The following is a 13,271-nucleotide window of genomic DNA, read 5'->3' on the forward strand; positions in this document are numbered from 1 at the left end:
TTTGTGCATATAAAGCTGATGTGCAAGTTGTCAACCAGTCACTTTGTTAGGGATTGATTGTGGACTCTCGTTTAGAGATGTTGAGGTGTTGCAGCAATTGTCAAGTCTTCTTTCGTCATAGCACACAGGAGAAGTGTTTTTGTACAGCTTCAGTAAGTAGGTTCTACATGCGTGACTTATCAACCACCGGTGATACTCTTGGGGAACTGATATATTTGATGTGGGCCTGGATGTTGGAGTCCATGTTGATGTTTGAGCTGCTAAGGTTGTTTATCTTTAATGTAAGTTACTGGAATATATGGCTGTATGTGTGAAAGTGAGGTGGCTTTAGGTGACATGCTTGGAAAAGAAGCCTTGATAGGTCTTTCAGGACATTTGTTATATAGGCTCTCTTCTAGGTTTAGGTAATGATAAATGTACTCTATTAGATTGTTTTGTAGTTAAGAAATCAACCTCTTTTGTAGCTCAGCAAGTGGCATGTTGCAAAAGTTTAATTTCTCATAGACTATCGCAAACCCACTATTGAAGCTGTGATGTTTCTCATAGGAATGGTTTGATGCATTTGAGTAAGTTAGGGGTCACTGAATTTCATGGTGTTTCATGTGTGACTTTATTGTTGTTTCATAGTTTGACTTTATTGTTGTTTCATAGTTTGACTTTAGAATCTTTCCTTTATCCACAGTGAGGATTTGGTGTCTCTAAATGATGAAGAAATGGGAGATGTGTTTTGGTGTGTTATAGAGGTTAATGGTGTTGTGTTTCCACACTATTTCTGCTTTCCAACTTTGAGCATTGTAAGTTTGTTGAGGAGGACGAAATCAACAAGATGCTAATAGTCTGTAATCGGGCGTTGTGGAGTCACTCAATAAGCTAAATATTGCTTGCCTAGCAGATGGATTTTATTTACACTGTAGGTTGGGATTTCATGCCTGGTTTTATTTTAATGGTGAAGTCAAGAGTGTCTAGGGAATTTTCAACTTTGTTTTTTTGACCGGGATAATGTGACAAAAGTTCTTTTTCAGGTGGGGAGGAATAAAAAGGGGATGCTGTTTAGAAGCATTATCGCGAGTGTGTGCCTCTTACTGGTAATAATATTAGTGCTCTGTTTTTGCAGGAGACATCAAGCAGTGCTGATCTGCAGACAGCACTGCAATTGGCAATGAGAGCCATTCAGCATGAGAATGTAGATGTGCGAATCCATGCCCTGAGCAGCCTGAAAGAAACACTATATAAAAATCAGGTACTTCTGAGCTATTTCATGTAAGGCACTAGCCAAGATCCTTGGAATATTTGCCATTTTCTTCTATATCAGTCCTGTAAATTGATGGAGAGTTTTGATTTTCAATGCTGATCACTTTACACATTTTCAATTAACTAAATTTAAAGCGAAAACTCTAACCTCTCTCGCTTTATCGTTGCCATGCCGGATGCTGGAAATCACTTGACATAAATGTGGAATCATATTGTTGAGACGTGTGCCCAATCCTGTACCTTTGGCTGGAACCTTACAGTGTTCATGATTTTTAAAAACAAATATTTTTATTTGATTTTGCAAGACACAACTCAAAAGAAACCAACTAGTGCCTAATACAAACAAATACATAGAACGGAAGGACATCAGTACATTGGGTATTGCCATACAAGTGATTAAAAACAATATAGGAGAAAACATAAGCCTGTTAACAGATGGGTTGGCGTGATGGTCCAAATCACCTAAGTTAGGGGTTATGGGAGGAAAATACATCAGTAGCGTCATCTTACACATCAAGTCCATAAGAGTTGATCCTATTCTCCCACACTTCATGAAATTCGCACAGGCATCCCCGGGTCCTATACATCATCCTTTCCGCAGCCATGTACAAATCTATTCCTGTTTTCCACTCCATCAGGGGCTCCTCCGTGTTTGGTTAGACCCCTCTTTGCTACTACAAAGCCCAAATTACATAGTAATAGTCTAATTCGTGAGAGGTCCAGAATATTAGGTGTGCCTAGGAGTGTATATTTGGAATCGTCAGATAGGGTCGTCTCTAACATTTTTCCCAAATCAGGAGTACTTTTTGCCAAAAGCAGTGTATGACTGGACAAATCCACAGCATATGAAGAAAGTCCCCCGCTGTGCTCTACATCTCAGGCATTCTGGGGAGGACGCCCTGCATATTTCGTGGAGGTGAACTATGTCATAATAAGTGTGATGCAGGATTTTAAGCTGGATAAGTCTCACTCTAGCTTTTATTGCTACCTCTCATGGGAACATTAATGCAGCTTCCCAGTCCACATTGTCTAGTTCACCCATATCTTTCTCCCAGGTGCTTCTCAGTCTCAAGAGAGTGTCAGGCATATTGTTATTGATAGTTTTATATATGGCAGAGATTGCTTTCTCCTGTATGTCTCCAATCAGAAGCCTACCCTCAAGGGGTGCATAGTCAGGGAGCCTTGTGTGAACGCTTTCAGCTTTCCAGACAGCTGCAAGTATTTTTTAATATTGTGAAGCATTAAGTTGGAATTTCCTCTGGAGGGAAGAAAAGGGCATCAGGGCATCCTTCTTTAGCAGGTCGCCTATTCTGGATGTGCCAATCCGATCCCAGCTCTCAAATACCTGCAGCTTTCCAATTTCATTTTAGGGCAATGTCCCAGCCACAGTGGGTTTAGGTGTCCTACATAAAGCCTCCAAAGTTGGTTTAGTGGCAGGCAAAAGGATTCTTATACCCTTCAATCCATAGAGATAGTGGTGATAGCGCATGTTTGGAATTGTGTCCTCTCTAGCGCGTAGGTAGGATGATCAGCCTTCTGTGTGTCCCCATTCATTGATGGCTATCAGATGGGAAGCCCCATTGTAGGCCCTGATGTCCAGAAGGGCTTTTCCTCTGTTATACGGATTACTTTGTAGTAGATATTTTGGGGTGCTCGTTACTCCAAATTAATTTCCTCGATTCATCATCTATTTTAGTAAAGACCTCTTAGGGGACTTTGTAGTAGGCGTTTTGTAAACATATAGTAATTTTGGGAGGATCATCATTTTAAACATTGCTGCCTGGCCTGATAGGGAGAGCTTCCTCCAGTGTTCCACACCTACGTGACAGTCTGCCAGTACCCTCCTTACATTATGATTCAAACACTTTTTTCATCCAATTGTAGCGTAGATTCCTAAATATTGGAATCCCTCTCAGTTTATCTGTAACCTCCTAGAGAGATCTGTTAGTTCTAACTGATCACCAATGGGGAAAAACGTGGATTTGTTCCGATTTATTGTATAGCCCGAGTGGGCCCTGTAGTGTTCAAAGACCTGAAGGACTGTGGGGAGCCATTCCTCTGGTCAGGTCAGGTAGAAGAAGATCTAATCCGCATATAGGGAGATCTTTTCCTCATAAATTAGGGATCCGCTCACCTCAAAGCCTCAGATGTGTGGTTGTGCGTGGACCACACATGCCAGTGGTTCTAAAGTCAAGGCAAACAGGAGAGGGGACAGGGACACCTCTGGCGGGTCCACCTTTTGATAGGAAGCTCAGATTATAGTGTCCCATTGACTCTCACCGCTGCCATTTGCTCATCGGAGAGTAGGCATACCCTGCTCAAGAATTGTTGTCCAAATCCCATCCTGATCAGCGTTTGCATCATGAAAGGCCAATATATGGCACCAAATGCTTTTTCAGCATCCAATGAAACAAATACTTGGGGGTTCCCTTCTGGTCTGGGCCTCAGCCTCATAGAATCTCGACAATTCTTCAGTGATTTCTCTGTTGGTACCGTACATGGTGTCCCCTGTTCCCCTGATCTGATAGATCCATTGAACCTCGTAGATGCAATGCCTCTTAACTAGCATCTGATTATGTGCGTCATTAGTGGCCAGTGTTATATATTCCACCCTCAGGGTGTCCTCCCATCTCGCCGTCAGGGGGGTTGGTGAGTGTGTAAGTGCAGCCTCTGCCTTTACAAGGTCACTTTTCTCATTCTTTTATGTCCCTGATCACCTTCTTTTCTTGAAGGTGACAATATTCTGCACCCTATTGCGTACTGTTGCCTTATAGGCCTCCCAGTGTGTAACAGCCGACTCAACAGAGTTTCTATTCTCTTAGAAGTAGAGTTCAGAGTCTGTACGAATCTCCTTTAGGGTAGTCTCATCCCTCAGCTCCCAGACATTCAATCTCCATTCCCTAACAGCACCCCATTGTTTCTGCCCTTATGAGATCCATAGTGGGGAATGACCAGATAGTCCTCTAGCTCAGTGGTCATCTCAATGTATTGCACCTTTTCACCTGCTGGTGTGAAGAAATAGTCTAGTCTGAAGAATACTTTGTGTGCCCCCGAGTGGTAGGAGTATCCTCTATCATGTGGATTCTGTCAGTGCCATAGGTCTGAGAGCCCCAGTGTATCCACAAATAGAGCCTGGGCTGCGGTTTCACCCGGGGTGAAAGTTGTCTCTAATCTGTCTCGGCTAGGGTCATCACATCATTAAATTCACCCCCAATGATATGTAGAGAGGAGTCGATTTCCAGCAAGATTTCAATGAGTTTGTTCAGGGTTCCCTGTTGGAGTCATGATGAGGGGGCATAGAACTGATAATAGGAACATTCAGTTGTCCCCAAAGTACCTGGATTGCAGCATATGTCCTGTGTGGGTCTAACCAGGATCTCTGTATCTGAAAAGGGGGATGGGGGGATCTCAGATCAGTATCACAACTCCCCTGGATCCTGAGGTAAATCCTGCATTTGCTAACATGGTGTATGCCCCAAGAGTCAGGAAGTGACATGGGGTTTCTTTGAGATATGTTTCCTGTAATAGGACGATGTCCGGTTTCAGGCGCCGGAGGTATGCAGTTACTAGGCTCCTCTTTATTTTATTGCCCAACCAATTTACGTTCCAGGTGAGTACCAACAGGTTACTAAAGTCTAGATCAGTGATATGCCTTTTGCCTAATATATTGTAATATGAGTGTCCTCACCCTAGGAGAATGGACCTTTTGTGCATTTAACATGCCCTTCCACTGTTCAGACCAACTAGAAAACACAATTACAGTTCAAACATAACAGAACTTCGATTCCCCCTCTCTCCTCCCCACCTCTGCCCCCACACACATTCACCTTCATATTTCTCAGGGTAACCACATTGCAGGCCTGAGAGGTCCGTAGCCCTCCCTATCCGAACTGAATGAATTAATTGTTTTAAAAACAAGTAATAGAAAACATGGAATAAGACAAAGTCGCTTTCGATCTCACCTGAAATCTATTTTCAGGACCAAGTAAGGATTACTCCAGCGGTCTTGATTAAGAAATAATGTATAACCAACCAAAAAATCACTCACACACTTGCCTTCAACCAATGTCACACTGTGGAAAGAATACCAGTCCACACTGGAACTGAGTCTTAACACCTAGACCCATACAATTGTAATGCAACTCACACACCTACTCAACAGCAACCAATTACCCACTGAAACAAATAAATAAATAGTTGGGGGGAAGCAGAAAGAGAAGTATTAGAAGTCTCTCCCACAGGCTTCAGTGGTATCCCCTGTCGATCAGTCCCCCACTGTCTAGGTTGCTGTGTCCCCATCGGCCCCTCTACTCAGATCAATCGGCTCCAGTTCAATTTGCTCGGTCAGCTCTACTGCGGAGACTGTGCTGGTCATTCTTGAGTCGTTCCTCCTCTCCTCTTAGGACAGCTGCTGAGTCAGGCATCGGGCTGTCCCTCAGGGTAGGCGAAGCCCTCCCGGTTCGGACCCCCCAGCTTTGAATTTGAGGAGCGTTGTCTGTGTGGTTTCTCTCTCAAAGGCTCTTCCCACAACCTATTATGATTTCTCCCTGCACGAGCCCAATGCTTGCATTTCAAAGTCCAGAGTTTGGGTCGTGCTTCCATACCTGTCCCCCTCCCTGTTTTTTCAGGTGTTGGTTCTTGCATTGCCCAGGAGTCTTTCTTCCAGTCATCTCCAAGCCTCTTCTGGTGTTTGGAAAAAGTGTGATTTGTCCTGAAAATATGCCGTAAGCTTGGCAAGGAAGAGTAGCATATACTGGAGTTGCAGAGCTTGAAGTTTCACTTAGACTGCATCAAAGATATGCAGCTGCTTCTGCACCTTGCGGGAATAGTCCAGTAAAAGTATGAATGTTGAGGAGTCTTATTTGATCGTTCCAAGTTGGTGCACTTCCCTCGGGATCACATCACGATCCTGGCAGTTCAAGAAGTGTGCAGTGAGGGCTCTCCAGGAGAGGGGGTGCCCTGCTGTGGTTTAGCTGCCAATGCCCTGTGGGCGCGATCAATCACGAAACAGGAGGAGAAATTGGATACCGTAAAGGTAGTGTGAAGCCAAGTCTCTATGAACGTTGATACATTTGATCCTTCAAATCCTTCAGGGAAACCCACAAATCTGAGGTTGTTATGCCATGCGAGATTTTCAACATCATCCACTCTCCAAAGTAGGTCTTTAGTAAGCACCGTCATGTAGTCAGTTCTTTACCCTGGGTGTGTGTAGCATCTTCTAGCTCAGAGCTTGGATCCTTTGTTGCCGTCACTCTATCAGCAACATTCCAAAGGTCTTGCAGCAGCAGGGAGACTTCCATGACTACTTCCCCGATTTTCACCTCCAGGGCCATCCTTGATTGTTGTATCGCCGCCATAAACATAGTGTTGTCCAATCGTGCCGGTCCTGCATCGTCCAGGTAGTCTTCCACTGTTTTTGTGTACTTATCAATTTTTCCCTGGCAGGTTTGTTTGGAGTCCTTCTCTTTCGCCATGGCCACAGTTAGCTTCCCTTCACAAAGTCCCTTGTACCTCTGACCAGAAAGATGTCAAAGTGGAGAGGGTCTCACCTAAGCCTAGGCGCCCTCAGAGCGTGAGGAGCACAATCCACTTGGGGGCCAGTCATGTACCTCCGTATGTGTGGGTCCAAGACTCCCTGTCTTCCTTCCCCCGTGCCACGATTCACTGTATTTATCCACGGCCCTGGGAGGGTGCAGGTGCAGTTCCATCTGCTATATTTCCGGGTCAGTTTCAGTAGAATGCTCAGGCTCTGGTTGCCCCTCAGCACCAGGACCGCTACGCACTGGCCTCCAGTTGTGCTCCAGGCAGCAGTGTGAGTGCCATCTCACCTTGGGCTTGGGGAACGATCTGCACGGGAGGGGAGGATTTGGAGGGGGTAAGCCCAGGGAGCCCCCAGCATCACTTGTACACCTCTCAAAGCTCAGGGAGGCCTCTCCGCCAAGACGGCCTCCGGGGCGTCGTCACCAGAGCATGGGAAGCATGTATTGGGGGTTCAGTGAGGTACAGGAGTCAGGATATATGCCGGATCTTGGTGAGCCAGATGGGAGCCCGACCTTGGCACGTCTAGCTCGCCATCCTGTTGGCCATGCCTCTCTACAGTGTTTATGATTAATGACATTGGCATGATCACAACTTTTATATTAAATTCCCAGGTCAAGCCATCCCAGTCTGGTAGGTCCAAATATAATAATCTGTAATCTGATAAATGTCAAACGAACAAAAAGAAATTGAGGAAAGGCTGATGTTTTCCTCTCCATTGTAGCACTTTTGTAGAATCATTTCTCTACAACAATTTGCTAATTGAAACTCTCCAATAGGTTCCTTTACAAGAGGAAAAACCTCCAATTCTTCACAAACACATCCACATGGAGACCTACACAGATCATTTTTGACAATTATTGCATCTGAAGGCTCCACGTGAACTGGTCGTCCAGACTGTATATCTGTACATCAACCTAATTTTGATGGGACACTGTTCCATGTCTCCAACCCTTCCCTGCATCCCAAGCTCTTGATACAAATGTATGAGGCTTGAGCATCTCAGGTGAGAAGCAGAAGTGGGAACCAGGTGAAACAAATTTCTCACTGGCTAAACAGGTCTCATTGCTTGGATCCATTAAACTCTGCAGCCATAACACAAAACATTGGTGCCAAGGGTCCCTGGTAGCAATCTTAAGGAATGCATGAGACTGCTAATTAAACTGTAACACTGTGTATCGTACCTCCATCTGTCCTCAACTCCTGCCCAATCAGAACACTTCATACAAACTGTTTTCTCTGTATTCTCTGCCATGGTGCTTTGGGAAGACGCTTAACACAGTTCCTGTCCCACATGAGACTCCGCCATATCCTGTTTGTTACCTTGTCCACCATGCCCTACTCCTTGGCATATTGTTTTAAGCCCTGAGTAGCTGTCAGGGTTTCCTCTATCCCACTACATCAATGCTGCTTCTCCGCCACCCTTTCTGATGGTGAGACCTGGAGTGCTTTCTGTCCAGCTATTCCTGCCATTATGTTGTGATGCTCGTCTTAAGGAGATATCCTGGAATGAGACCCTTGAGAGAATTAGCAGTATTACCCGACTCTGATTCTATGAGCACCTCAGGTTTCCAAGTATTGTGGGATGATAATGGTTATGTGCAGGCTAAAGGAGCTGAACATTTATGTAACAATTTGTACCTGTCCCCTCCTGACATAAGTGATTCTGTCTGAATCCCCCGAATGACAGCAACTTTTATATACCCTTCAAATAGAGACCTCTTTCTGCCACATCGGGCCCTCTGAAATATTTTTCCCATGTACTGCAATCTTGATCAAGGCATCACACGACCTAGAAATTTCACCTCCCTCTGTGGAAAAATAGGTTCACCATCTCATTGCTAACCCTTGAATCGTGATCTGAAACAGAGCTGCTTCAGTCTTCATTTTTTGTCCCCGTATAGTTGTGTGAGACCAGTCTTAATTGCTCCTATGGGTCTGTAAGAAAGCAACAAAGAAGCACAAACCTGCTTCTGGACCTTATTATTTACTGACTATCAGCTTACTCCTGAGAACTTACTCCTGGCTCTTGCAAGCCTTAAGAGCCAGATGTAAGTCTAAAACATTTCTCATATGCCTAACCTACAGCATAAGGTAAGAAGAAAGGCCCTGCATTGCTCTGTGAAATTTGTCAAAAGAAGTATGAACCTATTAGAAAAAGCGAATGCAAATTTATTATTCGCCTGTCTACCACTTTAAAACAGAAAGTGGTTTAGCAACATTGCTTTGTACACAGACGTGAGCCAGAGGTTAATGAAAGACCTAGAACACCTTGCTGTTTTCAGAGCATTTGGTTGAGATGTGCAAATAAACAAATTTGGAGGCAGGCACATACTGTTTGTGTTTCAGGGCCTCCTTAATTCTTAATTTAGTTTATTAAAAAAAATATATATATATATAGCGATTTTAATGTAAAAAAAAACAATACAAGAGGAGATGACTATTGTAATATTTCATCAGTTACACCAATAAATAAATAAATACATATAAAGCAGATTAATCGGCATGGGAAGTCATAAATTATTCTCATCACAAGCGAAGTCTCAACTTATCACAAAAAAATTAATTCCTTACAATCCCCACCCACAAAGAAAGTGCAAATAGTGCAGCGGAATCATATGGCCGATGCCCCGATGTGATATAAAAAGGCCCTAGACTTTCAGCTCCCAATCCACATACCGCACAGTTTCACCTAAACAATTATCATAATCAACTTGCCACAACTACTTTTCACAGATTTAACTTGTTAACCAAGCTTCAACATCTTATTTTTAAACCTTCTATCGCCCTGCCCCAAAGTGCTGAAAACTGCCAAATATAGTTGCATGTCCCCTCTTAGAGGATTATACTGTCTACACTCACCGTTGAGGCAGGTGGCTTTCCTGGTTCGATGATGATATCCCCTAAGGGTCTGGGACTAGAGCTTGATTATTACACTAGTCTAAAATGGGTGCCCAGATCTGGTTCCCCTTTAGTTTAGCCTTTTTACCTCTTCTTGTTTATAAAGCCGTTTTCAGATTATAAAAAGCGAACAAACTTGCTAGCCATTAAATGAAGGTTGGGGGGGAGGGGTAGTATCAAGCTAGGCAGATGCGATGCATAGGCGAACCACTGCCATGGCAATAAAGGTAAACCTCTGACCGGGGCCGGTAACCAGTCCAGCGTGTACCCCCAACAAAATGAACTGAGGATTTAGAATGGTATTGATCCTTAAACAGGATTTGAAAAATGTAGTTATCTCGCTCGAAGTGCGTCTAATTTGAGGCAATTACAAAACATGTGGGTAAGACTAGCCCTAAGATGTTGACACCATGGACAGGTGATTACAACCAACCCCAGCCCCCTCTCCCTCCATTTTGTGATTTTCCCAGGCATTTAATAGACATCATAAATGGTTTTGTAGTGTTAGTCTTGTAAATTAGCCGATGGCAGTAACGTTTGACCTAATTCAAGCGATTCCAAAACAAAAGAGCAGGCTGAAGACTCCAGCTTAGTCTGGCACTTCTCAGCTTGCCTTACCAAATCATCACATGAATATATATTCATATCTTTATAGAGTTGGCTAATAGCGCACTGTTCGCTACTGAGGAGCCGGTCCAGCAACTCTATATTCCTGAATCCCGAGGGCCCCTTCCCTTCCTGATTTAAAAAAAAAAATCCAGAATCTGAAGACACTTGAAGAAAAATGTCTGAGGGATTAGACCGTACCTTATCAAAGGAAATTATTTCATCAGTGGTGTAAAAAAAAAAGAAAAAAAAAAGTGCTCTAACCACTTTAGCTCTTCATCCTCCCAGCCCTTTAAAGGAGGGGCCCTACAAACATTAGGTGGTAATGGATTCCTATATAATAACGTATAGTAGTTAACCTGCCCTAACTCTTTTTCCGAAATGATGTCCATACTTTAAAAATTCCATGGAGAATCTCAAACCATACTTTCTTGAAATAGCGAGGTTCTACCTGATGCAGAAAACAACCACAAGCTTCTTTTCCTGGTAGTAAATCGAAGTAATCCTGCCTGTCCCTTCATACCCACTTTGCTCACTGAATAACGTACACATATATTGTCAAGCTGACGCCCAATAATAGAGTCTTAAGTCTGGCACCACAAAGTCCCTTCTATCTCTTAGGAGAGTTAAATATTTAAGAGCCTTTCTGTTTTTTTTTTTAATATGCCCAGATAAACGTGTGGCCATGTGATCCAATGCCTTTAGCCAATGATTATTCAATTCAATAGTTTATCCGGCCTAAATTTAGGCCATTTAAAAATTAGAAATGACCATGCATACAAAAAAATAAGAATCGTGAACAATCACATAAAAAGGAAGCATTAGCAATTACCACACTGTTTATCCAAACGGGCCAGGTGTTAAATGGGAATTCCACAGTTTATACTAAAAACTAAAAAAAAAAAAGCCATTTACTAGAACAGTTACAGGGAGAAACCAATGATATGCCAAATCCTTTCAAAGTGTGCTTAAGGAGAACTGTTCTAGAGCAGATTATACTTTTAAAAAAATGGTTCATAATGCTTCATAGAAGATTTCATAAATAATTAAAACAAGACATTTAAAATGGTATCTGGATCTTACCAATTGCAAAGTGCTATATGCTAAGATAATACAAATCAATTTAAGATAAAAAGTAGTATACCAAATCTTTCCTGATAATACATATAAAACTATTCTAAAACAAATTAATACATAAAATAAGTCATAAAACTTCGTAGAATAGTTCCTATTTACAAAAGTTAAAAGCCAGACAATGGAAGAGGGTACCCTAGGGTTGGCCTCTTCACTTAAGTGAATTGATCAAAAGAATCAGGTCTTGCCGTTTGCGAAATGATATATACTAGGAAACTGTGAATCACTTAGGTTGGGGTAACCCACTGGAAAACATAAACGGAGATACAATCTGATATCATCAATAGATCAGCACTAGTAATAATATTTAAGATCCCTTTCTATTATAACAGTCCACGTCCACTAACTACTGGACCGATCTTCAGCCAGTGGATTGAGATCTGCAATAATCCTACTACGGATTGTCCATGCTAGTGACAAATATTTAGAAACAGAACTTACTATCAGCATGGAAGTGTCGTATTTACATAATCTGTATACACTGGTTCGGTTTTGTGGTAGCAGTGTTTTACACAGAGGAATAATCCACTTTCCTCTGGGGCGTCTATACAGGGGACAGAAAAATAGGACATGCTCAGGAGTTTCCTTGCATAGGTGACAGTTTGTACATTTGCCAGACATAGGACTATTTGACGGCCAACGAGCCATGAAGCTGTTGACCGCCAGTGTTCCATATTAGAACTGAAGTAGTAAAGTAAGGGCACGGGCTGGTATAGTGAGATCCAAGACGCTTTCAGGCAAAGGTTCGTGCTTGACCAGCAGAAACTCTGTTGTCAACCGACCTGACCCATTTGAGCCGAGGAATTCCTCATAGATTTTGCCCCAATAACGATCTTTGATCAGCAGTCTAGCGTTAGCAGGAATCATCTCAGGATTATCCCAATAATGGGATAAGCCCAATTTGGCCCAAGCTACTTTCATCTCCCTTAACCAGCGAACTTTTTCCCATCCATGGCAAGGTGATATTAGATCTTTAACTGCTGTCCTAAAGGATTCGAGTTCTTCCGTTTTCCATAGTCGAACCCAGTATAGAAGTGGCCTTAAGTATGCTGTATCTTTAATGCTGTTTAGACCCAAGTCTAGTCTTAGGGGGAGCATCGGCGTGCCCTTCCCTAGTCTAGATATGTGTCTAAGGAAATTATTTTCTTTGGTTTGAAGGGTGTCCAGTTGTCTATGTAAACCCCAGAGTTCAGCTCCATATAGGGCAGCGGCACGGATTTGGACTTTGTAAATTTCAGAGATAAGAGTCAAAGGGGGGCTTACTGCAGTACTAGCCTTCCGTTCTAGCACTCCACATCTTTGGCTGATGGTAAGTGCCCCTTTCCTTATAGCTGCATCCCAGCTTCCCTTATCAGATAATCTAATGCCCAGATAATCGTATTCCGTTACCCTCTCCAAACGGGCTGAATCTATCTTTATATTTGCTCTAAGCTTCTTGTTCGGGGCGCTATATATCATGAGTTTGGTTTTCTTAGCATTGATATCTAACCCATAATCTCTGCAGAATGCATAGAACTGGTTGACCAGATTTTGGATTCCCATGGATGTTTTGGCCAACAGGATAGTGTCATCCGCATAGAGTAAACATGGCACTTTGATCCCGGCCAACTTTGGGGAGTCATTAGTGCAATTTACTAAATAATTAATACAATTATTTATGTATAGAAGGAAAAGAGTAGGGGCCAGGACACAGCCCTGTCTGACTCCTTTCTCAATAGCCACTGGATCAGTTAAGTCACCATCCTTACCGCTCCTAATTTGTGCGTAAGTATTCTCATGTAATCGGGCGATAAGTTTCAAAAGACCATATGGGATGCCCATGTTGGCTAATGTCAACCATA

The 13,271-nt window shown here is 42.9% G+C and overlaps 1 protein-coding gene across 2 annotated transcripts in view; it reads left to right on the forward strand.

Moving 5' to 3' along the window:
• Positions 1–13,271, forward strand: part of ATR (ATR serine/threonine kinase) — a 488,241-nt gene that overhangs the window by 220,853 nt on the left and 254,117 nt on the right. For both annotated transcript variants that reach the window (XM_069213920.1, XM_069213921.1), the window contains exon 21: positions 1,115–1,240. In XM_069213920.1, coding sequence (XP_069070021.1) covers positions 1,115–1,240 — 126 coding nt within the window. The remainder of the gene's footprint in view (positions 1–1,114; positions 1,241–13,271) is intronic.

The sequence above is a fragment of the Pleurodeles waltl genome, chromosome 11, assembly GCF_031143425.1.
Source record: "Pleurodeles waltl isolate 20211129_DDA chromosome 11, aPleWal1.hap1.20221129, whole genome shotgun sequence".
In the NCBI taxonomy this organism is placed as follows: Eukaryota; Metazoa; Chordata; class Amphibia; order Caudata; family Salamandridae; genus Pleurodeles; species Pleurodeles waltl.